Here is a 26,874-nt window from a genome sequence, read left to right on the forward strand (position 1 = left end):
GTTTGATTGAATGAATATTGTAGTCACCGTTTCAACTTGTTGGAATCTTATGACGTCATCGGTTGAGCAAAACAAACCACCGAATGTGGTGGCTACGATAAAGTGGCTCATAGCACTTGGAAAGCTGAAAGCGAAATTTCAGTTTCAGTTTTGTGTGTAACGTACGCGTATAAAGACGTAGTAAAGGAAACACTTTTCCAACGACCGCAAGTGAAGATTTGATAAAAAAAGTGATTCAATTTGAATTGAACTCGAATTTTAAATTCAACAAACGGATACAAAATGTAAGCGGAAATTGTAAACATTTTGATTATTTAACGGATTTGTTTTTAGAATATTATTAAATAGTAAAGTATTGACAAATAAAAAAATAAATATAGTAAAACATAAAAATGAAGTGAGATCGAAAAGTGAAAATTTAGTTAATAATTATATATATTTTTATGCAAAAACAAGTTAGTTTTTATTATGAATTCAGCAAGAATAAAAAAAAAATAAAAGATTTTTACATGTTTATATACAGTTAATTGCAGAAGCATGTATATTTTTATATACCTACATACACATAAACATGTATTTTTGAAATTTCGTTTTAAATTCTGGCACAAATTATCCAAAAGTACTTATTTCAAAACTTTTTACAACTACCCCCAAGTATTGTCTGCCAGTTATTTTGGGTCGGTGTTTCATATCACTTGGACGTTACTTATACACCGCATTATCCTAGCCATTTTGCCATCTTTGTTTCTGTTTGCCACCTTGGCCCAATATTGTCATTTGGGCGTGGGAGTATTTCTTATTTACTAATAACCCAAAAAAAATTACGGAATGAGTGAGTTAGTGCGCAAGACGATTGAATAAATGACTGACTGGCTAGCTTTGGGTTGGCCAACAGGCTAGATTTTTTTTTTTTTCAAAACAGTCGATGGCCCAACATTTAATAGTTATATGTATAAATATATGTATGTACATATGTATGTATACAATTGCGGCTAGAAGTGTACATGGCTGTGGTATATGCTTGTAAATATGTATGCATGCACATAAGTATGCTCACAAATATATATGTATATATTGTATGTATACTCTGTAGTATTGCATTTATTTAGAACGCCATATGGTTGGGCGCGCCTTTGGAGTCATTCGTGTACGTACACACAGATGAGCTTTTCCTTCTGCGCTATTTTCACAAAAAAAAAAAAAAAATTATAATAGTGAATTTATATACATAAGTGTACCCCTATGTGCTAATACATATTTGTTTGTGTATGCAAGAATGAGTGTGTATGTAAAAATTGAGAATATTTTGGAAACACTTGTTTGTGATCTTCAAAATTCTATTTTGATTTTATGTTTGTTTTGCTGTTTTTCTCTTGGTTTTTCGCTTGCTTTGTTCTACATACATATGTATATATATACGCACTAATACATGTGCAATTCGTTGTGTAAAGTAAGAATAGATATATATGTAAGTAGGTATCGACATAAAAATTTACTTATTAAGATGATCTCATACCCATACACTTTGTTGATTTTTTTCTGCTTTCGAATGTAGTATGTATACATTTTTTCTAAAAATCGAAGACTTTGAAGTGTGTAAAAGGGGTCAAATACAAATTAACGCATTGAAATGACAGTTTTAGATATGAGTAAAAGGGGTATCGGTAAAAGGGGTGGCCTACTAACACTTTTGCATTGTATGTAATGCGAGTTTTAGATATGAATTTCCGGGGGAAGATTAAAAAAATATTTAAAAAAAATATGAGTAGCTGTTTTCTTTTTAAAAATTTTATAAAAAAAACATACCTTCCAATATTTTTGGTTCAGTAGAAAGTGTAATTTATTGGTTCAGTAGAAAGTGTAATTTCATTCAAGTAGCTGACTCGACTAGACCCACATTAGCTCATCCTCTCAATCCAATTTTTCAACCCCATGCTGATGGCTTTAGATTCTATCCTCCTCCTATTTGTGGCGTGCATCTTAATGTTGGTCCACAAATGTAGGGACCTACAGTTTCAAGCCGACTACGAACGGCAGATATTTTATTTTATGAGGAGCTTTTTCATGGCAGAAATACACTCGGAGGCTTGCCATTGCCTGCCGAGAGGCGACCGCTATTAGAAAAAAAAACTTTTTCTTCATTTTGGTGTTTCATCCAGATTCGAACCAACATTCTCTCTGTGAATTCCGAATGGTAGTCACGCACCAGGCCATTCGGCTATGGCGGCCGCCTATCTCACGAATGGCTCAGCAAATATTCGCCTTAAGCGTCTAGATCGCTTCCGCTTTATTCGCAAAGAATTCTAACTCTCAAAAACTGTAGCTGCAACATCAAAACTGTTGATTATATAGTAGAATTATCGAACTTGGTGCACAAAACATCGATCGTGTAATGGACCGTGCAACATGAGGCATCAACGCGCCGAAATGAAGACAGACTAAGATGCAATTAGATACAACAAAAGGTCGGTAATCATGGTGGAGTAGAGTAAGAGGAACTGTCGTTTCTGTCAGTAGTATCGAACGAAATGGGCCCGTTCTCACGGCAGTCGACTCTACGTAACTGGAACGAGCCGGATTTATATCCGGCCAAGAACTGTCACATCAGCAGCATTCCGTATATATTATATATATGGGGAATGTTTGTGCTGCTACAACAACAAAAACAATATCAACAACGACAATAACAACATCACCAAACCAACAACGAAATAGGCCAATCATACGAATACTGCAAGATTCAAATCAAACAGTCACTCTCTGCGATTTCACTGACTTCTCGATAATCACTCCCTTTTTGATTTACAGTTGAACTCATTTGTTTGCTACTTTTCAATAAACACAGAATTCGTATTACATACCATCCATTTCCTAAGTAAGTTTTGAATATTTTTCGAAAAGTTCTGCAAGCTTAAAGCAAGGCTAATCCATTGAAGCTGATATCGATGGACCAGCTGACATGTTTTTTTTCGTTCACCGTGTATATTCGGATGGCACCATAAAATGAAATGACGCAAAGCCGTTCCATTCGCACCATCGTCGTATGCTTCTAGCTCCAACTTCATGACGGCTGTGCAACATATTTCTAGTGCCACCATCTTTAATGAATGCGCTCTGGCTTAAAGCAATCGATTTCGTATCGCGGATATAAGATGCTGATATTCTACAACTTTTTCGAATTCGAAGTGGCTGCCAGTGTCAAAAAGTGACTTAATAAGAAATCAAGCGATGGCTCTCCCTTTATAAACAAGCAAACCACATATCCCCAATGCCAAGAAACTCAAAAAGGCCGGGACTACGGGTGGGAAAAGCTAGACCGATTTCAATTTCGAGTAGAATACAAAAGTGTTGGGTGGCGAGATATACAGACCCTATACATATTTTACACTTGTATGTATGTATGTACATTAGGGTGCATAACTCTCCACACAAAAAACAAACAACAAGAAAATCATTACTTCTTTGTTGCTTCCGAAGTTTCACTCCCAAAAGTACTGAATTCATTGGAAGAACCGCAAATAAATAGTACGGAAAGCGAACATTGCCTCATTCCTCCAATGGCGCTGAAAATATTTTCGAAAATGATTAGCTTTTTATATTTTATCAATTTTTTTCGCAATAATAAAAAGAATCTTTTTTCTTGTTATGATTATTACAAACATAAAGAAAAATAATTTTGTCTATCGATACTGGGGTATTAAATTGGCATTAGAAAAGTGAAAAATGTGTAGAAAAATGGAAGGCCTTGCATGCCCATATTTTTCTAAATAAAAAGCATATTTTTTTATGTATTTATTTGAAATTGACTTATTTAATGACCAAAAACGTGGGAGAATAATTTTGTCCATCTGCACACATTGTCGAAATATCACACTGTGTGATCACTTGAGTGGTGAATTTTCCCATACAATCAATAAAGAATTATTTTTGCTGAAAAAAATGCTGGAATTGCTATTGACTTGGTTACTGTGCATTCAAAATATACTAATATAAATATGTATGTATGTACGCACGCATATCGAATACCTCTTTGTGCTGCAGTGCTTAGGTGACTAATAATATTGTTTGTGTTCGATTAATTTGATGAAAAAAAAAAAATTATTTCCACACTTTTTTTTCTGATAATTCTGCTTCATACTTTTGAGAGTCATGTTACTAAAATAAAAAAAATAAGAAATGTGAGAGTAAAAAAATTTGCGGGTATTGATCAAAATAAGTGTAGTTAGAGTGGCGAGGGCAAGACGAATTCATAAAAGGTGTTTGTTCTTCTTGCGATTTTGTGGCTTAAATGCCTGTTTTTTGTTGTTGCTTTGATGGTTTGTTTACATTCTGGTCGAATGTTGACGTTCAAACCAACAAATTATTGAAACAAAATTCATGCAAGTAAGTGTTGTTGTGAGTAGTGACTTTACCTTGTACATATTCGAGTTGGGCTAGGATGTAGTGAGCGCCGCGATTTGTTGGTAAAGAGGTCCCCGAGTTTTTCTGAAAAATGAAAATATGTTATAAGCAACGACAGGTGGGCATTCCTACTATTTAGGACTGGTAGCGGCAGGCCAACGCAAGACATCTTGTCGAGGCCCTATTCCCCCGAGAGGAGTGTACAAGGAAAAAATTATGTATTAGATGACCGGTCAACATTTTTACCACACCAGTCTGTGTTTTTCTATTGGCGCTTTTAACATTATTCAAATAAATTTTAACTGGTTGCGTTTTTTTGATTTTTTTCATTTTTTTCAGCATTATTAAGGTAGTAGTCTGGCAAATACTCATTTTTTATAGATATTTTTTTGTAAGAAAATAAAATGCGATCATTTTAATTTTTTAGTATGTTATTTTTGACATTGGTTAAATTTCAAGGGCCGATGTTGAATGTGAACCACACCGAAACGTTAACGACACCGTTGGACTTCTTTCTTTGGGGTTATTTGAAAGAAAAGGTGTACGTCGATAAGTCAGCAACAATTCGAGAGCTAAAGGATGAGCTAATTTGGCACATTAACGGCATAGAACCTCAATTATGCCTCAGCGTCATCGAAAATTTGGACCATCGGATGGAGGTGTACCGCCGAGGCCGCGGCGGCCATTTTGCCGATATTTAGTTCTATACATAATTGAATTACACCAATATTATCATATAAAAGAGAAATGATAATAATTTCTTAAAAAAAATGTATTTTATTCAAAATCAACACCGGCCCTTGAAACTTAACCACCCTTTAGTATACCAAAACATTTTTTTTGACATGTTTTTTTTGTAGTAGTGTGACACCAAAGTAAGCGTCTTAAAAAAAGGTAGGTGGCTTGTCCACAGGATTTTGGCTCTTCAGGACATCCGAAACGAAAAAGTTAAACTGATTATTATTTTGTAGGCTTGTTGGTGCCAAATATGTAAAAAATTGTTTTTGTATACTATTTGATGTCAATAATAACATACTATAGAATCAAGATGATCGCATTTTATTTTCTTAAAAAAAAAAAATCCTAAAAAATATCTATAAAAAATAAGTATTTGACCAGACTACTACCTTAGGTTTTGGCGTTTCAGTTTTTGATTTAACTATGGTAAGAATTTCGACCTTGTTTATTTAGATAACATAAAGCCATCAAACAAAGTCTATACTTACGACTACTTCGTAAAAATAGTTGCATAAATAAGAGCAAAACCAACCGCTATAAAAATCGTTCAACAAAAAAACTCACGAGCAAAAAATGATTGCGGATAGAAACGCGCACTGCTTTGAGTTTTGGTCTGTTAAAAATTTAATTTCGAAATAAAAGTAACTCAAAATAAGCAGAAATCTAAAAAAGCTTTAGTTAGTTTTTGGAGCTGCTAATTAGGCTGCTATGTTAGAAACCGTTATGCTAGTTTACTTATAGATTTGTTTACGTAAATACACACGCACGTACTCTATTGAGGCTTTTACATACAAAAATACAATACATACATACGTATACAGTTATTTATTTAATTCCTATTTGGCAGTCGAACTGCATCGGAATGCGGTTTCACAGTTTTTTTCTATTTTTTTTTTGTCTTTGAAAACATCTTTTCTTGGTTCCACTGGTGCCACACCCAAGTCATTCACTGTCATTTCAACACAAAACAGGTACTCCTGATGCTTGCCAGCGATTATTATGAATTCCAGAGCGTCTTTCATTGTGGCGGCACTTTCCCTTTCGATGCATAGCTGATGAAAACACGTTTATGATAAAAAGTATTCCCATGTTGAAAAATGCATGAATCGTATTTCAAATCATATAAAAGAGTGCAAAATAACAGTTTGAGAGTACGAATGTTTTTTTGTTGTTTTGGGGTTTTTTCTCATATCCATCGAATATCCAGAGTTTACGCATAACAGGCTGCGCCTTTTTAAGGGGGAGACTGGTCACTCAGAGTGCTATTGTTATCAAAGAGGCGCGGGAAATATATCAGCGTTTAGCTGTTCAAAAGCTGTTGAAGATGTTATTTACGTTAAATTGATTGAGTCAAATATTTATGCTTCGCCTATTGGGTAAAAAACGTGTAAGCGTTTGAATTGATTTACCTCCTCTTTTCGAGAAGCCGTTGGAAAGTCAAGAGAAGATGCAATTCAACAACGGTATTTATTGTTGAACAAAAGCGGGCTGCATTAGGAATTCAAAGCACATCGTTTGATTCGCTTTTAGGGCGCTATATCACGTACGTGTGTATGTATGCATGTGCATATGTAAAGAAGTAAAACAAAAGACTAAAAATGCAATGCAGACTTACTTGTATGAACGCATGTAAGTATGTATGTATGTTGTTGATTGTGACAGAAAAAAAATCAGTGCCGAATAAAAACAATTTTTGTTTCATCTAAAAAAGTGAAGTTAATTTTTGCTGCACGATTATTATTTACATTTTTGGTTTTTGATTTTACTTTTTATTGTTTTATTTTATCATTTACCGTATTTTGTATTATTTACCTTTTACTATTCGTAGCACGTGGTGGGGGTACATTTTTTTATTTTGTATTTACAGTAAAGTTTTTGTGAACACACCTTAGGAAAATTTAATCAAAATGCATGCGTATACTGCGTATGAATGATGAATGAATATTTTTTGTATGGATGTATGCATGCCCACATACATACATACATACATATGTATGCAATGAATTGAATACTCGCCCTCTTTGTACATACATACATACGTACTTGAGCTGCTTATGCGTGGTTTGCATTGCTTTGAAAAATGAGGAAACTTTAGAAATATATGTATGTATTCACAACCGTGAAGAGGCAGAATAAAAAATTGCGCGATCCCATGTCTAACTGATCAAAGCAAATGTCTACATATTTACACATGGGCGTCACAAACGAATGAATTAATCATCGAAGCGTCACCGAAACGCTTAAAATAGATTTTGCTTATTTTTATAGTGCTAGTTGTATTTGCATACATACATAGCGCAATCGGTATTTAACTGTTCAATGATTGCCAATAAGCTTCGTATGTGTGTAAATATATGTAAGCGTTGGCACTGTGCATGCCCTGCAGGGAAATACTGCACAGGTCCGACTAATGCTATGTTCTCACGCCACGTAATTCGCACTCCCATTCGTAATAAGCTTCACATGCGTCATTCACTTCACCCTTCACACAATTACCCTTAGAATTGTGTAAATCGCCATACACAATTTTGAGAGCGAATTACCTAATTTGTATGTATAATTAATTCAGTCTCAATTGCATATTATGAACGATTCCCTAATTTTTAACGGAAAGTGATCGAAATTAGCTGTCCAATCAAAATGAAAGAGTTAATAAAAAAAATGAATGAACGTTGAATAATAACCAGAAAAAGTTAAATTTTATAATAGCAGCATAATAATAGAAGAATTTTAATAATAGAAGAAGAAGAAGCAAAAAGTATAATTTGAAGATACTGTGTGTGTTATGTCGAATAGGTTGTTGAACCCATCACGAATTGTGGAGGAGACCAAATTGTCTTCTGAGAAATTGTTCCACCTCCATGAGGAGCAGTTGCACTTATTGAAACAACTGCAACTTCCAAGAATTGTGAGGTTATCATTAACATCTGAAAGTTTAACCTGAAAGCAAGTTAGTCCTTTGAAATGTTTATATGAACTTGTGAATATATTCTTAAATAATTTCTTGCAAATATTTTAAGATCGAACTTAATCCCATGGCAGACAGATTGCCAGCGCGTTGTTGATTTTTTCTTCAAAAATAATAAATTTTTTATAAATTTTACGAACTATAAAATAAAGTAAGCATCTTAGTTTTGACTAATTTTATCTTCATCACCGATATTCAAAACAATTCATGTAATTTCGAACGTGTTTGTGCAAAACTAGCATTGCATCCAATCGTTTTTGTTCTTCGCTTTACAATTTTCATTATTTTTCACATTTGATGCTAACTGTTACTTTTCGGCAATTTGCATCGAAAATTCCACTAATCCGCTTAAATTATTAGAATTAAGTCGAATTGTCAAGCCGCATTAGTTGCACTTAATTCGTGAGATAATTCCAAATCAAGTGGCTAATCCAGGCTATTAGGGAAAGTTTTGGCAATCAAGTGACAGATGATATTTTACGATAATTGAGTAATTATTTAAAGTTTTGCACAATATATGATAGCGAGAAGTGTTTGTTGGTGCATGAATGTTAACTGGCAATATTTCTCGACGACATAAATAAAGGGTGGTTAAATTTCAAGGGCCGATGTTGAATGTGAACCACACCTAAACGTCAACGACACCGTTGGACTTCTTTCTTTGGGGTTATTTGAAAGAAAAGGTGTACGTCGATAAGCCAGCAACAATTCTAGAGCTAAAGGATGAGATAATTCGGCACATTAACGGCATAGAACCTCAATTATGCCTCAGCGTCATCGAAAATTTGGACCATCGGATGGAGGTGTGCCGCCGAGGACGCGGCGGCCATTTGGGCAATATTTTGTTCCATACGTAATTGAGCCATACCAATATTATCATAATAAAGAGAAATTACAATAATTTTCTAAAAAAAATGTATTTTATTTAAAATCAACACCGGCCCTTGTAACTTAACCACCCTTTATAACAGGCAGACGAATAATAGACGACCAATATTTACGGAATCATAAAGCGAGTTCCACCTTGTTATGCATGGAGTTATTAAATTCGCATTTATCACTCCATTAACTACTTCTGCAGATTTCGGTCTATTGCATTTATTCCAAAGTTGTGTGCATCTGTGCAGTAAGAAAATATGTAAATATAAAAAATTTCTATTAAATTGAAGGATTTTTTACCTTTGGAATGAAAGAAAATAAGAGAAACCAAAAAAAAGAAAGAATTATTGAGTACATAAATGATTGAATTTCGTGATGAGAGTGTATTACATTTTTACTTCCCATAAACAGTAAATATTATACTGATAATGCAAATCAAATTATATTATCAGTAATTTTACTACAATTTTTTTTCAGTAATCAGTAAAAAAATATTTTTACTGCTTTTTTTTCAGTAATCAGTAAAAAAATATTTTTACTGCAAATTTTTTTCAGTAATCAGTAAAAAAATATTTTTACTGCAATTTTTTTCAGTAATCAGTAAAAGTTTACTGGTAATGCAAATTAAACTTCATTATCAGTAAAATTTTACTGATTACTGCTATTTGTAATGCAGTAAGTTTATAATGCAGTGTGCCCACCTATGGGAATAAATATCAATTCTACACGGGGCTCTAAGTACACTATGTGACATGATATTTGTCAAATGATAAAAGAGATACTTTGCACTTGCAGAAATATATTTACAAAGTCTGTAGAATTTCCGGCAGGGCACTCACTTGTTTATGCAGAGATATTTAATTAATCGGCGTAGTTATGCAGTGAGTTAGTTAGTTAGGCTGTGCGGTAAAAAGGCTGTAATGATCAAAACACGACCTTTTGAAGGCCAACACCGCCTTGGGTCTCGCGATATGTATGTATGTATGCGCAAACATCCAGAGAGGTTACATATACATATGTATGCTTGTACGTTTAATTCTTGTTGCTTCGTATTCGCTTTTATTGAAATAAAGTATAAAATATTCAGAATACACAGAATAAAAAATGAGAATGAAAACAATTCATGGCATTCCATTGATGAGATCATTTTTTTGCGATTACCTCATAACCCGAATTTAAAACGTATTCACCTATTTAGTATTTGTTTGTATGAACATTCATACACACACACTTATGTATGTATGTACCCATGTCTGCAATGCGTATGTTGATCAGGTATAATGTGTTTGTTTACATTTAAATTGGATTCAAAACTTGTTTATATGCAGCGCCGCGCGCTGAGGAGTCACAACAAATAATAAACTCAAATAACAAAGAATGTCTGAAAAACACATTTTTGGCATACACTGTTTTGTGATTGAGGTATTTTGTAATGCGAGCCTGGAAGCTTCATTTTGGATCGTTTGTGCGCCATTTTTTGGAATGTGCGCCATATTGAATTTGTTTATACGAAATTTGTGCCGCATAAGTAAGCGATAACATTTTACTATTTGGGCACAATTAAATAAAAATAGCATATTAAAAAGGAATAATGTGCTGTAACTATATACATACATACATACCAGCATATTTACAATCTGTATTCGGAGTTTATAACTTGGTAGTTGCGCAGCATGGATATTCATATTAAAAAAAAAAGAAAAAAAAAATTAGCAGTTCTAGCTGTTGCACTAGGCATTGGATAGCCGGAAACAGTTGCTATATTTGATTGAACCAAAGTCAATTTATTGGTAACTGTTTGGATACCAGGTCCATCAGGCCTGAAAATACCAATAGTGAATCTCTTGGGGAGCCTATCCCTCGTTTTATCAGTCATTGGATAACAATAATCTTTAGTAATCGCTCTTTGGTAAAATTACTTCCTAGAGCGGACAGGTCCAAGTTAAGGGGGGAAGCTGGTCTAGAATTTTGAAAAAATCGAAAAATTTTTTTTTGTCTTAAAAGGTGCTTTAGGGTCTTAGAAATAATATACCAAATGAGGGATGCCAGCAAAAATGTCTAAATGCCCAAATTTTTCATTCGACGACAGTGCCTCGCAGGTATGCCCCGAACGCTACTTACAACTTTAAACGCGTTTTTCTCGAAATCACTTTTTTTAAACTGGCCGAAGACATAACTCGAACAAATCTTTACCGATTCTTACGAAATTTTGACAATACATTCGAAATACCTTTCTCCGGAGACGTACGTAGGATTTTTTATTTATATTACATAGTTTTTTTTTTAATCAACAATTTTATGTCGTTCTTTATAGTGAAAATTGTAACTTTTTGTTCAAACGTGCACCATTTCACGAAAAAACAAAATATCGAAAAAATCCTACGTACGTCTCTTTCTGTTGTTATATAGAAACTAAAAAAATTTTATTTTTTGATCCAGGACAAAAATTAAGGAGTTTACGTCTTCGGAAAAAAAAAGGCGCCTTAGGAGAACTGCTGGACAGCGGCCATTTTGAAATTAATTCAGACGAAACATTTTGTATTTGTACCATGAAAGCTATATTATTAAACCTATTTCATAGATTTTCGATTGATTCCTTTGTTGAGTCAAAATAAATTCATAAAATATGCCCATTTTTTGCGCTCTAGACCAGCTTCCCCCCTTAACACTTATTCTAACTCCGCACTCCATATTGGGGTGGACTAAAATGGACAATAGTACCGAAAGTTCTGTCAAATTCACATTCTGTTGTTGTTGTATGTTAATTGTATTTTTCCATATATCCACTGATTTTCCTAATCTCTCTCTCTTGCATCTCCTCGTCATTCTATCTACTTAACGTGACCACAGTAGATGGTCTTCTGTTGTTCTTTAGCATAACTAGTGTATTATGTTTCATTCAGGACGTTTACGCCTTCACTGAAAGCCATTCAGAAAAGAATTTCTGACTTCCCCTGAAGTTGCTGTGAAATGTCAGCAATGTTTTAACGAAAAGCTGCGACATTTCGAGCAAATCATCCATAAATATTAGAATCTATAAGAGACCGTGAGTTACTATAGAAATTGTAAGAGAAAGAGAGCCAGGAACCTAATAGTGACCGCCCAACCTAACCCACCCCAAATTCGGATCGCTTATGGTATGTTCTCTCGAAAATATTTAAAATCTTACTTCACGCTACTTATAACTTTAGCATCAAATAAAAGAGTACTCAAAAATATATATTTTCTTTCATAACAATCCTTGCCAAAAAATAGGAAATGAAGTTTTAGTCCTTCAATAAACTTGAAAATTTTGTGAAGAGAATTCAATTTTTTTTTTCATAACAATCCTTGCCAAAAAATAAGAAATAAAGTTTTCTTCCTTCAATAAACCAGAAAATTTTGCCAAGAGAATTCAAAAAAATTTATATATATTTTATTCATAACAATCCTGGCTAAAAAATAAGAAATGAAGTATTCGTTCTTCAATAAGCTTGATAATTTTCTTGAAGCTTATGCCGAAAAAAATTAGAATAGGCAGTTGGATATTGAAGGTCGAAAATTTCACAAAAAACAACATTTTGCAATTCAAGGGTTATTATAATATATTACATTTTTTTTTAATTCTCTTGAATCTTGTTTCATTAGATTTATTATTTACTACATATGCCATATAAAGGGTGATTAAATTTTAAGGGCCGATATTGAATGTGAACCACACCTAAACGTCAACGACACCGTTGGACTTCTTTCTTTGAGGTTATTGGAAAGAAAAGGTGTACGTCGATAAGCCAGCAACAATGCAAGAGCTAAAGGATGAGATAATTCGGCACATTAACGGCATAGAACCTCAATTATGCCTCAGCGTCATCGAAAGTTTGGACCATGAAATGGAGGTGTGCCGCCGAGGCTGCGGCGACCATTTGACCAATATTTTGTTCCATACGTAATTGAGCCATACCAATATTATCATAATAAAGAAAAATGACAATAATTTCCTAAAAAAATTGTATTTTATTCAAAATCAACACCGGCCCTTGAAACTTAACCACCCTTTATAATAAAAAAAAAAATATTGACGTGATGAAAAACAGAAACAAATATTTTCTCATATGTACATACACAAACATGTGAGAAAAATAATAGTTAAAATGTCTTGCACTGTATTATTTTAGTTATTTACATATAAAGAATGCAAGCCCAATGTGGTGATTCATCTAACTTTTAAAGTCAAACTACGTACCGCATGGAAATTGTGGAAATTACTAAGCCATTCATTCTGTTTACAATTCGTTTGCTCTCTACTTACACAAGTGTTTCTTTCCAGAAACGCTAATGAGTTCTCTTATCAAATATGTACTCTTTTTAGAAGTACTATAAAGTGGCAATTAAAAAAGCATTTCTTTATACATACAAATATGCCTGTATGTCATATGTGTGTATGCATGCATATGTATTCATGTAGTACGTATGCACTCTTTACCCTAGTAACTGTTGCTGGTTCTGCTGATAAAATTGTGAGTCAATATTTTTAAGTGGAAACCACAAATGTCATGGTTGTTAATGTTGAGGAATGATGTATTTTTTCATGTACTATATGTGGGAACGACCACATGAACATCTCTATACTCGTATGTGAGTATGTAAGTGTGTGCACATATCTCCGTTCGGCCACTCACAGCGCCATGCTTTGATCTCTCGATTGCGATCGCGAGCCACATTCATCCAATGATTGCAGTTATCTGAGCTAGCCGGCATTGTTGGACAACCAGCAGAAAGAGGTGTTGTTATAATTGCACAAACAACAAGCGTATGCGATAACATAACATTATTCTCGTGCACAACAAAAATAAGTCAAGGACTGTTCGAACTGCAGCATTTCTTACTGTTCTATTTTCTGTAAGCAACTTCAGTAATTAGCAGCACTAGATGAGTAGATGAATCAGGCACACACATGCAAGTATGCACACACACACGTATATGTGGGTTTTAATGCAATTATGTTTCTCTTAATTAAAAGCATGATTGATATTATTACAAGTGCTATTGATTGGGGTATGCTCGCAGTGCGTCTAAAAATATCTTTATTGCTGACACTTTAAAAAGCAATTAACCCATCTAAAGCTATTTAAGTAATTAAGCACTTTAAATATACTTATATGTACATACATATGTATGTGATTTCGTCTAAAGCACATACTCTTTCTCAATGCGGTGCCAGTTTTTGACCCATCAAAACGGGATCTTCAAATATTGGCCTTTTAATTAGCGACAACCTTAAAATGCTTTTTTACTATCTGGCAGAGTTATAACATCATTCAAGCCTAACCTCAGGGAACGTCTTATTGCTCACTTAGTCTAGACTTAACTAAAATTGTGCCCAACCAATTATATGGAAAGTTGAGTTAGCGGAGAAGAAAGAAAGAAACTTAAGAAGCCGTAGATTTTGGATTCTTCGAAAATCGAGGGTTTTTAAGGAATCCATGGCGGATCTTCCATCTCTAATTCTTAAAAAATAAATGTATATAGAAATTCTTTTATATCAGGTGATCAGTAAAGAATATGTACCAAAAAAAAACATTTAGAAATTCAAATTTTGCACCATGGACAATGAAATATTGATCCCACTCGTTATCCACCAATAAAGAGCTTAGGTGAGATGTGTGTGAGAACTAAGGAGAGAGTGTTGAAATAAAAATCTTTTAAAGGAACATGAAAAGTTAGGTTATGTTAATGTAAACATGGAAGGTAATAGAAAATAGAATAGAGAGAAATGACTTATAATACGTTCACATATAAGCAGATGATCTACTTTTTCGTGCTTAACTCCCAATCCGTAATTAAAAAGCGAGATTTCCCATACCCAATTATTCTCCCAAGGTTAGGTTAGGTTGGTATGGTTGCCCAAGGAATGAGCACACTTGGACAAAGAATAATGAATTCGTCCTTTGTGATACCATTATGAAGGAGGTGAAGTGAAAGAGAAAGACCGATGGGATACAGGGAGAGGGCGGGAAGAGGTGGTGGTGGGATGGTTAGGATGATGGGTTTAGAGTGTGTGGATTACGAACGATGACTATGCTGATTTTGAATGTCAGCGCCAGCTATATCAGCAGGCGCAGCAAAGGAGTAAAAGCCAAGATGCCTGGATCTTAGCCTCGTCAGAGCAGGGCGCTAAGGAGAAGGTGCTGAGATGATTCCACCTGATCCTCCATACATCTAGCGCAAAAAGGACTCGAGGTGATTCCAAGTCACACAGCATGCATTCCTCTCGCATAGTAACCTGTGAGAAAACCCACGAGATTCGAGAGCTGATATTTTGTCAACCTCAGAAGCTCGCCCGAGCGCCCCCGGTCCACACGTGGCCAGAAGGATTTCGCGACCTTACAAGTTTGTGTACTTGCCCAACGCTCGTTGAGTTGGCGCGATGTCCATCTTTCCAGGAGCAGACCGCAGGTAGTCAGGGGGATCCCAATTCTCTCCCTTCGCGGGGAAATCACCTCACATGTCTCTTGTCTGGCCAGCTCATCCGCCTCACAGTTTCCCGCAATGTCGCTGTGACTAGGAACCCAGATGAGGCATATGTCAAAGAATTCGGACGCAGTCGAAAGTGAGGTCAAGCATTCCTTGACCAATTTCGAATGCAGCGTCACTGACCCGAGGGCCCTTATTGCCGCTTGGCTGTCGGAATAAATATTTACTTTCTTGACTGTTAGAACGCATGTGAGCAACCAACCAGCTGCCGCTTTGATTGCGGCTACCTCTGCCTGGAACACCCTGCAGTGGTCCAGTAACCTGAATTTGAGTCTGATGGGGAGCTCCTCACAAAAGACTCCTCCGCCAACCTCTCCTTCCAACTTCGATCCATCCGTGAACAAGTTCACCAGGCCCTGCCCCCAAGTGTAGCCCCCCGTCCACTCTTCCCTTGACGGAATATGAATGGAGAAGTTTCCGGTTGGACTAATCGAGGGTATACACTGAATGCGTATTGCTGCCATAATTTTTTGAAAGCTCAGTAGACGACTTTACGGATTTTCTTCAACTGTTTATTATTAGTAGCCAATTGCGCAATTAAATTAGCTATTTCTTCTCCTTGTCTTTTCTTCATATCGTCAATAATAATTAAACAAACCAAAAACACCGAAATATTACACCAAAATAATTTCTATGCAGAAAAACCTTTCACAACAGTATTGACAGCTGATTGTCAATTTTGCAGGTAATCTGCCATATGTGAACGGGGAGATTAATTTTGTGGATTTATTGACAATTAAAGCGTACTTTTAGATATAAACTAATTGTTGGTCCCCCTATGCATGGGTATGAGCTGGCACACATTTCGAAACACGTTAGCGATGTTCGCTCTTGTATACATCGGGTGGTTTTTTAGCTGCATGAGAACTATTGATATCGATAATTATGATTTGACAGCTGAGAACCCGAGCTGTGTTGACATTTCTGTTTTAGTAAGGTTTGGCAAGTCATCAAGTCACCATGAAATTACCACCAGATTATAAGAAATTCATTAAAATTCATCCCAGAAACATTTCTGTTTTGTATTGTTATTTTAAGTTTTCAAGCTCTTAAAAAATCACCCGATACTATAATGTATTAAATGTATATGTATATGTGGGTGTATGCATGTTGTGGCTTGGGTGTGTCGGTATTCTTGAAAATCAATTAAACATCTTTAGTATTTTCTCAAAAAATACGCAAAGCTTTTGGTTTTTGTGTGGGTGTGCAAATAATATACACGTTGGTGTGTCTGTTTATATTCTTAGATGTACACATGTGCATGTGTATGTATGCACAAATGGACGTATGAAAGATTTTGAATATTCTAGCATCCTTTATGAGTCCGTCAAGTAATGATTTTGCGGTGTTGACGAAAAAGACAAGTGTAGGTCACACTTTCAACGCTTGTGAACTTACATACATATATACATATGGGTATGCGCAATTTTATGCATACAATATAGTTATATGTATGCATGCATATATAATATTATGTTATATACATATATATATGTTTTTTAAATTTCGAATTATTTTAGGAGCTGCCAAATCGGTTCGAGGTTGAAATTGAGCTTTTTGCCTTTCATTTGAAAATCCAAGTAAAGGGTGTTTTTTTTAGAGGTTAGGTTTTCAAGATGAAATAAAACGTATATAATTTAATGTTATGGCCAAGAATTTAGCTTTATTATAAAGATAAGGGTTTGCCATTATGTTTTAAAAATGATTTCGGGCAAGTGGCCGCCGCGGCTGGCTCGAATAAATTCCAGCCGAGAGGCAAAATTTTCAACCACTTTTTGCAGCAATTGGGGCCGTATGTCAGCAATAACGCGCCGAATATTCTCTTCCAAGACGTCAATCGTCTCGGGCTTATCTACGTAGACAAGCGACTTCACATAGCCCCACAAGAAATAGTCCAGCGGTGTTATATCGCACGATCTTGGAGGCCACGCCACAATTCCACGGCGCGAGATAATGCGCTCACCAAAAGTTTCCTTCAATAAATCGATTGTTGCGTTGGCTGTATGGCATGTAGCGCCGTCTTGTTGGAACCAAAGGTCGTCCACATCAACATCGTCCAATTCAGGCACGAAAAAGTCATTAATCATGGCTCTATAGCGCTCTCCATTGACTGTAACATTATGGCCGGCTTCATTTTTAAAGAAATATGAACCAATGATTCCCTCTGCCCATAGAGCACACCAAACAGTGACTTTTTGAGTTATGTTCACTCCAAATGCGACAATTTTGCTTATTGACATACCCATTCAACCAAAAGTGAGCTTCATCGCTGAACAAAATTTTCTTGTGATGCGTCGCGCGAACCGAACCATTATTTTCGTAATAAATTTGCACGATTTGCAAACGTTGTTCAGGTGTAAGTCTATTCATTATGAAATGGCAAACCAAACTGAGCATAAATCAAGTGACAGCTGTCAAAAAGACCATCTACGAAAAAAGTAGTGCCAACTTGAAAACCTAACCCCTAAAAAAACACCCCTTACGTAGAAGACATATTTTCCCGAGCGGAATATTAAAGAAAAAAAAGCATGCCCCAAAAAATTAGCGTTCACTCCGATAAACTTCGACGCTTTCTTTTTACCAAGTGAATTTATTAAAAATTAAGAAAAAAACAACAGGTTTATAAAATAAATTCTCGAACATCTAGTTTTTGTATGTACAACATATGTGTGCTTGTATGTATGTATGTATATGCTATGCACAATTTTTTTAAATTGAAAATTTGTTTATTATATTTTTTGCTCCCGTAGCCACATAACAGTACATACATATATTTGTGTAAATACAAAGTCGAGTAAAGATCGGAAAAAATTTCAGGTTGATGTATTGACTTATCTACTTTAACATATAATATTGTTTGCGGTCAATGATCTATGTGGATTCCTGGCCCTGCAGGAAAATCTAAATATGTGAGCGAAATTTTTTGTCCGTAACTATTTATAAATATTTTAGGCGAATTCTGAACAGTGTCGTAGCGATTAAATTTTCACCTGCCGAATATCAAACAAATTGGTGTTATAAATAAAATGTATGCACAGTATGTTCAATAAATAACATAACTTTTCAGATGTAGAATAAAACACGTATCGTACTGTGTTTGAAAGTTATTTTTTATTCAAAATAGTCTCCATTTAACTCGATACAACGTTCAGAACGATCAACCAATTTCTGCATGGACTTTTTTATGTCATCTAAGGGAATGTTCTTTAACACCTGTGGCACGGCTGCTTGAATGGCTGGAATATCATCATAAAACGCACCTTTCATTGCCGTTTTCAATTTAGAGAACAGAAAATAGTCGCATGGTGATAGATCAGGAGAATACGGAGGGTGGTGGATGACACAAATATGTTTTTGCATAAAAATTCACGAACATTTTTGGTTTTGTGAGGTGGTGCATTATCATGCAATAAAAACAACTGTTTCCCCTCTGGATATTCAGGTCTTACACGAACAATTCTTGATCACAAACGATGTAGAACTTGTAAATAGTATTCTCCATTAATAGTTTGACCTTCTGCAACAAATTCCTTGTGTACAATACCCTTGGAATCGTAGAACGTGATCAACATTGTTTTGTTTCTTGACTGCTGAAAACGCAATTTCTTTGCTTTTGGCTCCCCTTTCGTCTTCCATTCTGCAGATTGACGCTTAGTTTCAGGGTCATATTTGAAGCACCATGTTTCGTCACCAGTTATGATCGAATCAAGAAAATCTGGATCGTTTTCAGCTGTTGAAATGATGTCTTTACAATGCTCTACACGAGCGATTTTTTGATCTTCATTTAATTGGTGTGGAACAAAGCGTGCACAAACCTTTCTTTTACCCAAATCGTCAGTTAAAATTTTCCAAATAGTACCAGTAGATGAATTTAATTCTTCAGCCAACATTCTTACAGTGAAATTTCCGTCAACAGCAATGATTTCGCGGACTTTTTCCACCAATTCAGCACGATTACTTGCTTCTGGACGACCAGGTCTTTCATCATCATTCAAATATTCACGACCATTTTTAAATCATTTAAACCAATTATATACATTTGAACGAGCTAAACAATCATCACCATAATCTTTTTGCATCAATTCGTACGTCTCACTAAATGTTTTTCCAAGTTTAACACAGAATTTAATATTTGCTCTTTGCTCCATTGTATTTTTACGACACAAGCACGAAACATACTGTCAATAAAAGGCGCGTAACTTTTTAACCTGTCAGACGATTTACATGAAGTTGGCTGCGGTTGAAAGCTGACACTTGTACCTTTTCAATAGGATCAAAGTTTAATAGACGGCTCTACGTGTTCCATGATTTAAATAAAAAGTTCTGTTATTTATTGAACATACTTTGTAGGCCCTCGTTTTCGAGTATGTCTATAGGTATATTAGATTGGGGAAAAAGATATCCATTCTTTTTATTTTTTAAGGTTTAAAACTTTTTTATGGTCGATCTTCAGCTCCTGGGCGACGCTAACAAACTAATTTGCCGAACAACTTCGATTATTTTTGTGATTTTATTAACATTTCCTTTGACATCAATAATGCCTGAACGGAATCAACGAAACCAAAATTGCACGTAATTAGCTATTAAAGTATCGGCATCACAAACACCATTCACAATTATGGCGCATTTCGCTTGGCTTGCATTTTCGCCTGTAAAACTGTAAAATGTACACCCTGTAACTCACAACTGAATGGAACAAACAAAAAAGAGCAAAATAATTTTTTAGTGTGTAACGTCACCTTGACAACGAGCATAAACTTCAAATTTTTTGATCGATACTTTACGAGATATCGATCACTACAGCCATCTTCCGAGAAAATAACGGATTTCTTTTTACCCCAACCTAATATTTACAGAAATTAGTAGTACTTTGATTATTTTTATAAAAGTTGTTGTAATATCTTTTATTGAGAGCGATTATATGCACATTCGTCCGTCCATCATTGGATGGTTGGCCGAGCTCCTCCTCCAATTTGTGGTTTGCGTCTTGATGTTGTTCCAGAAATGAAGGGACCTACAGTTTTATGCCCCCCTCTGACATTATCCAAATAGTTTGTCGCAATTACTTATAAATAATGCATCCGTAAAATGAAGTGGCTGATAAGGTGTGCAATCAGGTTATCATTGACATTCTTTGGGCATAATTTTTCTCTCTGAATGAGTAAAAAACTTCAATATATTTATTTAAATAATGTTTTAAATTTATATTAGAAAACAATCTATGCTTATAAATATATTATTTTAATAAACAAATACTTCACGTTCTATTTTCAGCATTTGATCCTTAACTCTTTTGGACTACTAAGGAATTGAGAAGGGAACTTTGAAAATGTCTCACTCAGTGACAATCACCAGAACGACCACCAGCACCACAAATACATCGTATATTGTGCTTAACACCGGCTACTTGAAGTCATTTCCAGGATTATTGAAATTGTTCGAGCTGGTGAGTGTGTTGAGAGTAATTAATTAAGGAACACAGGGTGAATAAATTATACATATGTATGTCACGGGTCCTTACAGACCTTCAGTTTTGCGACGTAAATGCCTCAATATGTGGGGAGATCACTCTTGACAGTTTGGTCAAAGTAAATAACGGCGAAAAATCGTAACTACAGGGTGGCTCATGAATTTTGCTACATTAAGAAACTCAAATAACTTTTTTTTTAGTGTATGGAATTCATTTATTTTTTTTTCAAGTTGAAGGTCATTAAATTTTATTAAATGTAGCTTAACTATAATAGTTTTAAAAATAATTGGATTTAAATGCCCCCCATGCTCGTTGACACAAGTGCGGCATCTTAGTAAAAAGTTGTTCATTGCTGCTTTGAGAGTTGCGACAGGAATAGCCGCAATTGTTGCCCGAATGGATTGTTTTAGTTCATCCAAATTTGTTGGCTTTGTTTTATAAACTTCTTGTTTACATAAACCCCACAAGAAAAAGTCAGGTGCAGTAAGGTCAGGCGACCTGGGGGGCCAACGAAATTCGGAGTTTCTTGAAATCAGTTTATTGGGAAATTTTCGTCGCAACTCTGTCATAACAGTCTGGGCTATGTGAGACGTTGCCCCATCTTGTTGAAACCACACAGAGTTGAAAGGAATTCTTTTTCGGCGTAGTTCTGGATAGAAAAATTCTTTCAGCATTTTCAAATAACGGTCTCCAGTAACCGTAACGGTGTGACCATTTTCTTCAAAAAAATAAGGCCCGACAATACAGCGTGAAGAAACCGCACATCACACTGTCACGCGAAGAGGATGCAACTCCGTCTCGTGGAGTATCTGTGGGTAGAAGTATTCGACAATTTTGTTTGTTCACATTGCCGTTTAAATCGAAATGGGCCTCATCAGACATGAAAAGGCAGTTTAACATGTTTTGGTCTTCTTCCACCATTTGCAGGATCTTCTGGCAAAATTCCAAGCGAATCGGCAAGTCTGCTGCATTCAGTTTGTTAACCATTTGAATTTTGTAGGGAAATAAGTCTAAATCTTTGTGCATTATTGTTTGCAAAGACTGTCGGCTGACACCAAGTTGAGCAGATAAGCTTCTTGTTGAAACCCTTGGATTGCTTTGTATAGCTGCAGCTACAGCAGCGATCGTTTCCTCCGTCCGAACTGGTGGGTTTCGATGATAAGGCCTTCTTGCGACTGTTCCTTGCTCAGCAAAATTATTCACCAGTCTCATTATGGTCCATCTGCTCGGGGGATCGCCGCCAAACATCCGCCTGTACTCTCTCTGTACCAAAACTACGGACTCCAGTGCGTGATAGCGGCGGACTATCCAAATTCTTGTTTGCGTGTCCCAGTTATCCATTTTAATAAATTTTAAAGATCAATCTGCAAATTAAAATAAAAATGGAACAGATAACTTAAAAAGAAATAAAGTTATTCAATTTTTTTTTGGTAGCGGCTTTCATCAGCCACCCTGTAGATTATATTTTTATAACAGCTTTACTTGGGTCTTTAATTTTGATCAATAACCCAAACAAACCTAATTCTGTCCAATATCACCTAAAATGGACTGTAGAAACTGGGTGTCTAAGACTGAGCTTAGTTAGAAAATTGCATTGCCGGCTAAGATAGGTGAAATAGCTTGTAATGGTTGCGTGTTTCTGTAGTAGAGTACTTAAAACATGTTTCCTCTTTCTCACATTAGTTGATCCATATTAGAAACAAAAGATGAGATCAACTACTTTTCCAGCTGGTCTTTCCTATACAAAAGAGATCTCCCTCTTTCTCTACTTTTATAGATAAAACAATTCTTTATTATTTAATTAGTGGACTCGTGGTATCTTATCTTACTACCTTTGTCGCTGCAAAGCTCGGAGAGCATAGAGTTAAGAAACAATGCGCCTGTAGATTAGGTTACCGTTCCAGTGTCTGCGCTATTCGCTAGTACTAACGACCGAATGCCCAAAAAATTTGGGTCAAACTTTGCTTCCATACACTTCAAAGGTCGTCTCATCCGATATTGCTAATGTGTTTGCTCCTGTGTTATAAAAATTTAAAGTTTTATGGTTGAATGCGAACGTTACTAACTCTGCCCAAAGTAGCACTTGTTGGCAGAAATGAGTCTGTGCCGGATTTTAAAACTGAAGTTGCCATTGCAATGCTGACTTTCAAGCTAAAAAAAACGTCTACTATTTGGAAATGATAACTGTTAAAATTAACATGTGTTTTTCCCCGGGATGATGCTCGTGGATTGGAAACTCTCACGAGTGATGCTATACCGGAATGGCAGTATACACGACTTGTATTCCCGCAACTACCTCTACGCACTAAACCCCCCTTCATTATATGCCACTCTCCTCGCGGAGCTGCCAAAAAGGTATCACATACACTCTCGGGGCTGGTCAGCTCCTAGGCTGAGCTGATGAGCTGGCTAGACAGGGGATCCTGGAGACGGTTTCATCGCAAAACGAGATTCAGATTCTCTTGAGAACCTGTGGCCTCTTCCTGAAAAAATGGGCCTCGCGTCAACTCAGCGAGAGCTGGGCTAAAGAGCAACCGTGCAAAGTCTACGGGTAGATTGGGGCATTCCAAGGAACTTCTAAGGCTAACAAAGCGCAGCTATTGAATTTAAAGGTGTCGTTACCGGACATTGTCCGTTAGGTGTCTATGTGGTAAGACTTGGGATTGCTTCAAGTCTTTTCTGCGGAAGCAGTCTGGAGAATGAGATGGAGTCATCTCAGCACCTTCTTCTCAGCTGCCCTGCTCTCGTAGGGCAAAGATTTAGACATCTGGGCTCTCACTATTTTGCTGCACCTGCGAATATTGCGGGTTTAAATATCACCTACCTGGTAGGTGATCATCAGTAGCTTGAAGCGGTTAATACGAACGTAATTTGCCACGTTTGGCCGTCATCCTCTAATCCAAAGCCCCGTCTTCCTATTTCCACCTGTTTGGTTTTTTTCCTTCTGCTTTCTTTCCTTTTAAAGATCTCGGGAGCATAGCGTGGACATTGGAACAATACGTGATCAACATCTTATTTCCCTTACGTGCAGATTGAGCGATTTGGGGAAGCGACATGGCCAAATCTATGAAGGTATTTTCGAAACATCCCGTGTTCTGAAGGGAACTTATTCAGGTGGTAGTTTGTTTCTCCATGGTTCCTTTCTAACCCAGTCGTACGGATGCGTGTTCACTTATGTGTCCATCTACCACAAAGCGAGAATACAGAGGCCTATAAGCTCGTCTTCTCGTGCGGGCTTACGAGTAAACTGCATCGATGAGCGGTAAACGAGGCGGGATAACTCAAAAAAAGGGTGTCGGACGCACAAATGCATTCACTTTGACGAAAACCTTAAGGTTTGGCTAACGAGGCCACATGGAGAAGTGGGCTTTTACCTGATTCAGTTCTTGAGTGATCATCGCTGCTTCAAAGCATACTTATACAGGTTCAACCACGACGGCAATCCATATTGCGATCACTGCGACGAAAACTTTATTAAGGGGGGGTAAGGGATAAACGCTAAAAAAACACTTTTTTCATGAATTTATTGTAGCGAAACGGTTCAAGTCAGTTTATTAAAAGTTGTTGCATATTATAAAGTAACATTTCAAGAATATTTGATAAAATTTTCATGTAAAAATATTGCAAAATGAGCGAATGAGAGCACATTTACGTAGACGTCTTTTCAAAAATACATTTTGCAGTAGTCAGCATATCTCAACGTAGAATCATCTGAAATCAAAAAAATCGAATAATTTAGTTAAAGTATGAGTTAAACTTCCCCCCAACGTTTATTTTGACGATTTATTTTCATTTTCAGCCATTTGGTAGTCGTTTGAAGTAAAAAGTGATTTTTGACGAAAAAATGCCGCCATTTTGTAGCTGTAAAACCACCTTAATTTAAAAAAAATGGCGAAAAAAAACTTTGGCGGGAGGTTTTTTATATGTAAAATATGTGTGCAAAATTTCAAAAGGATCGGTTGAGTAGTTTTCAAATGCCAATGACTACGCACTTTAAAAAAAAAGGTTCGAGAAAACCGCGTTTAAAGTTTGTAACGGACTACGCGCGCAACTGCTGCGTCTCGGCAGATGTTTGAGGCGGCTCGGCTTTATGCTCTATAACTTAAAAAGTTTTGCTCGGATTGACTTAAAATTTTAACACGGTATTTTTGAAATGTTTTACTACAATAACATGCAAAAAAAAAAAAAAATCGATTTTTATCCCTTACCCCCCCCTTAAAGATGTTCCCCAAATATTCCTCGCCTGCTCGCGCTTTTGTTTTGCAAACAAAAAACTCCATAGAGTCTTTGGCGAACCTCCTTCGCTGAAAACATTTGTGGATTTGCGCTCGAAGGAAATGGAATGCGGCATGCGACGTAGTGGCCGAGACTATGAAAGAGAAGAGGGGTATAGAAAGAGTGAGATGCTGCAGCGGCGGTTAATCGCCTGCGTCTCCGCGATTTAATACTTGATGTAAAAAGCCAGGCGAGAGGTGTTGGAAATAAACAGGCTTGGCATGGTTTCAGAAGACCACTTAAGGGTTGTGAGCTACCACAAGGCCTATAAAATAGTAAACAAAAACACTCTTACCTAATCGTTCTACCGGTTTTGCCAGTGGGCGATCGAACGACGTCATCCTTCTACTACAATATCTTTACGTCCTCCTCTATCGTCGTATTAGGATTTATAATCTCTGTAAATTGATATGGTGGCGTGGGGACTTTGTAAACATTAGGAAGTTTAAGGAATCCCTATAACTTTAATATTTCTTTCGTTAATTTTGAAATATTTTAATTTTGAACGTAAAACTTTATTAACTTATATATAATATATTTTAATCCTCCACAGTTAATTGGAATTGCCATAGTTGGCATCTTTGGCTATTACTTCAATAGAGCTGACACTCCCTCAGCCGAAATCTTTATGTTCCTCATGGCTACAACATTTATGATTGGGACATTTTGTTTATTACTGGCGTGTCTAACGTCACTCAGTACGGGTGGAATTATTTCCAAAACCATTTATGTGAGTTATACACATACACACGCATATATGTACCTATGTTTAAATAAAAATATTTATTATTTTTAATATCTTTTTCTACCAGGAACTCATCTATCATAGCATTGCGGCCATACTGCTGCTAGCCGCTTCAGTAAACCTCGTCATTGAATTGAATGACAGACGTTTTAAATATAGTAAACGGTACGATGCTTATATGGCCGCCGGAATTATGGGTCTCGTGAACACGATTTTGTACTTCATCAGCGCATTCCTGGCTCACCGATCATATCGTGGCATCTAAGGCCGCTGAGCGAACCAAAACAGCGCAGCGTTAGACGTTGGATTCCCCTTCGTGGCGACGTTTCCAAAGGTGTTCATGGAAATCGTTTTTTTTTAATTGATAACTTAAGTTAAAATATTATCTAGATTTATTTAAATTTTAAGTGAGAACGCAGAAACAAATGAATGAGGATTTTTTACACCCAGTCCAAAAAACAACTTCAAACAAAAAACAACAGAATGAATTAAAAAAACAAACCAAATATTTGTTAACAATAAAAATGTTTTGCCTTGTCTACATACAATTAAGTATAAGTGTAAACAAAATATACGCATGATTATTTTTTAAATACTCGTCCATTGCATATATTTGCATATGTAAATTATATTGTTCTAACAAAAGTAAATATGTATTTTGTGTAAAATGTACTTTTATGTAATTTTCGAATAAAAAATTTCTTATTGATTGCGAGTGTTTGATACGAGGGTTGCATTTATATTTCTGGCCTAGAAAGGAAAAATGAACACTGATGGGTGAAATGGTTTTATTATTTTTCAAATTGTTCTCCATGATGACCAACATAAAGGGTTTTCCAATAACAGGTGTTACAGGTGAATGGATTGCGCTATCGAGAGATGATT

General features: G+C 35.9%; 1 protein-coding gene across 1 annotated transcript; it reads left to right on the plus strand.

Moving 5' to 3' along the window:
• The first annotated feature begins 135 nt into the window (after positions 1 to 135).
• Positions 136 to 26,714, plus strand: LOC129239201 (uncharacterized). The gene is made up of 4 exons (XM_054874545.1): positions 136 to 284; positions 20,774 to 20,945; positions 25,798 to 25,974; positions 26,057 to 26,714. Exons 2-4 carry the CDS (start codon positions 20,829 to 20,831, stop codon positions 26,252 to 26,254), a joined length of 492 nt encoding a protein of 163 aa, XP_054730520.1. The 5' UTR covers positions 136 to 284; positions 20,774 to 20,828; the 3' UTR covers positions 26,255 to 26,714.
• The last annotated feature ends 160 nt before the right edge of the window (positions 26,715 to 26,874 follow it).

Source organism: Anastrepha obliqua, chromosome 2 (assembly GCF_027943255.1).
Source record: "Anastrepha obliqua isolate idAnaObli1 chromosome 2, idAnaObli1_1.0, whole genome shotgun sequence".
Taxonomy (NCBI): Eukaryota; Metazoa; Arthropoda; class Insecta; order Diptera; family Tephritidae; genus Anastrepha; species Anastrepha obliqua.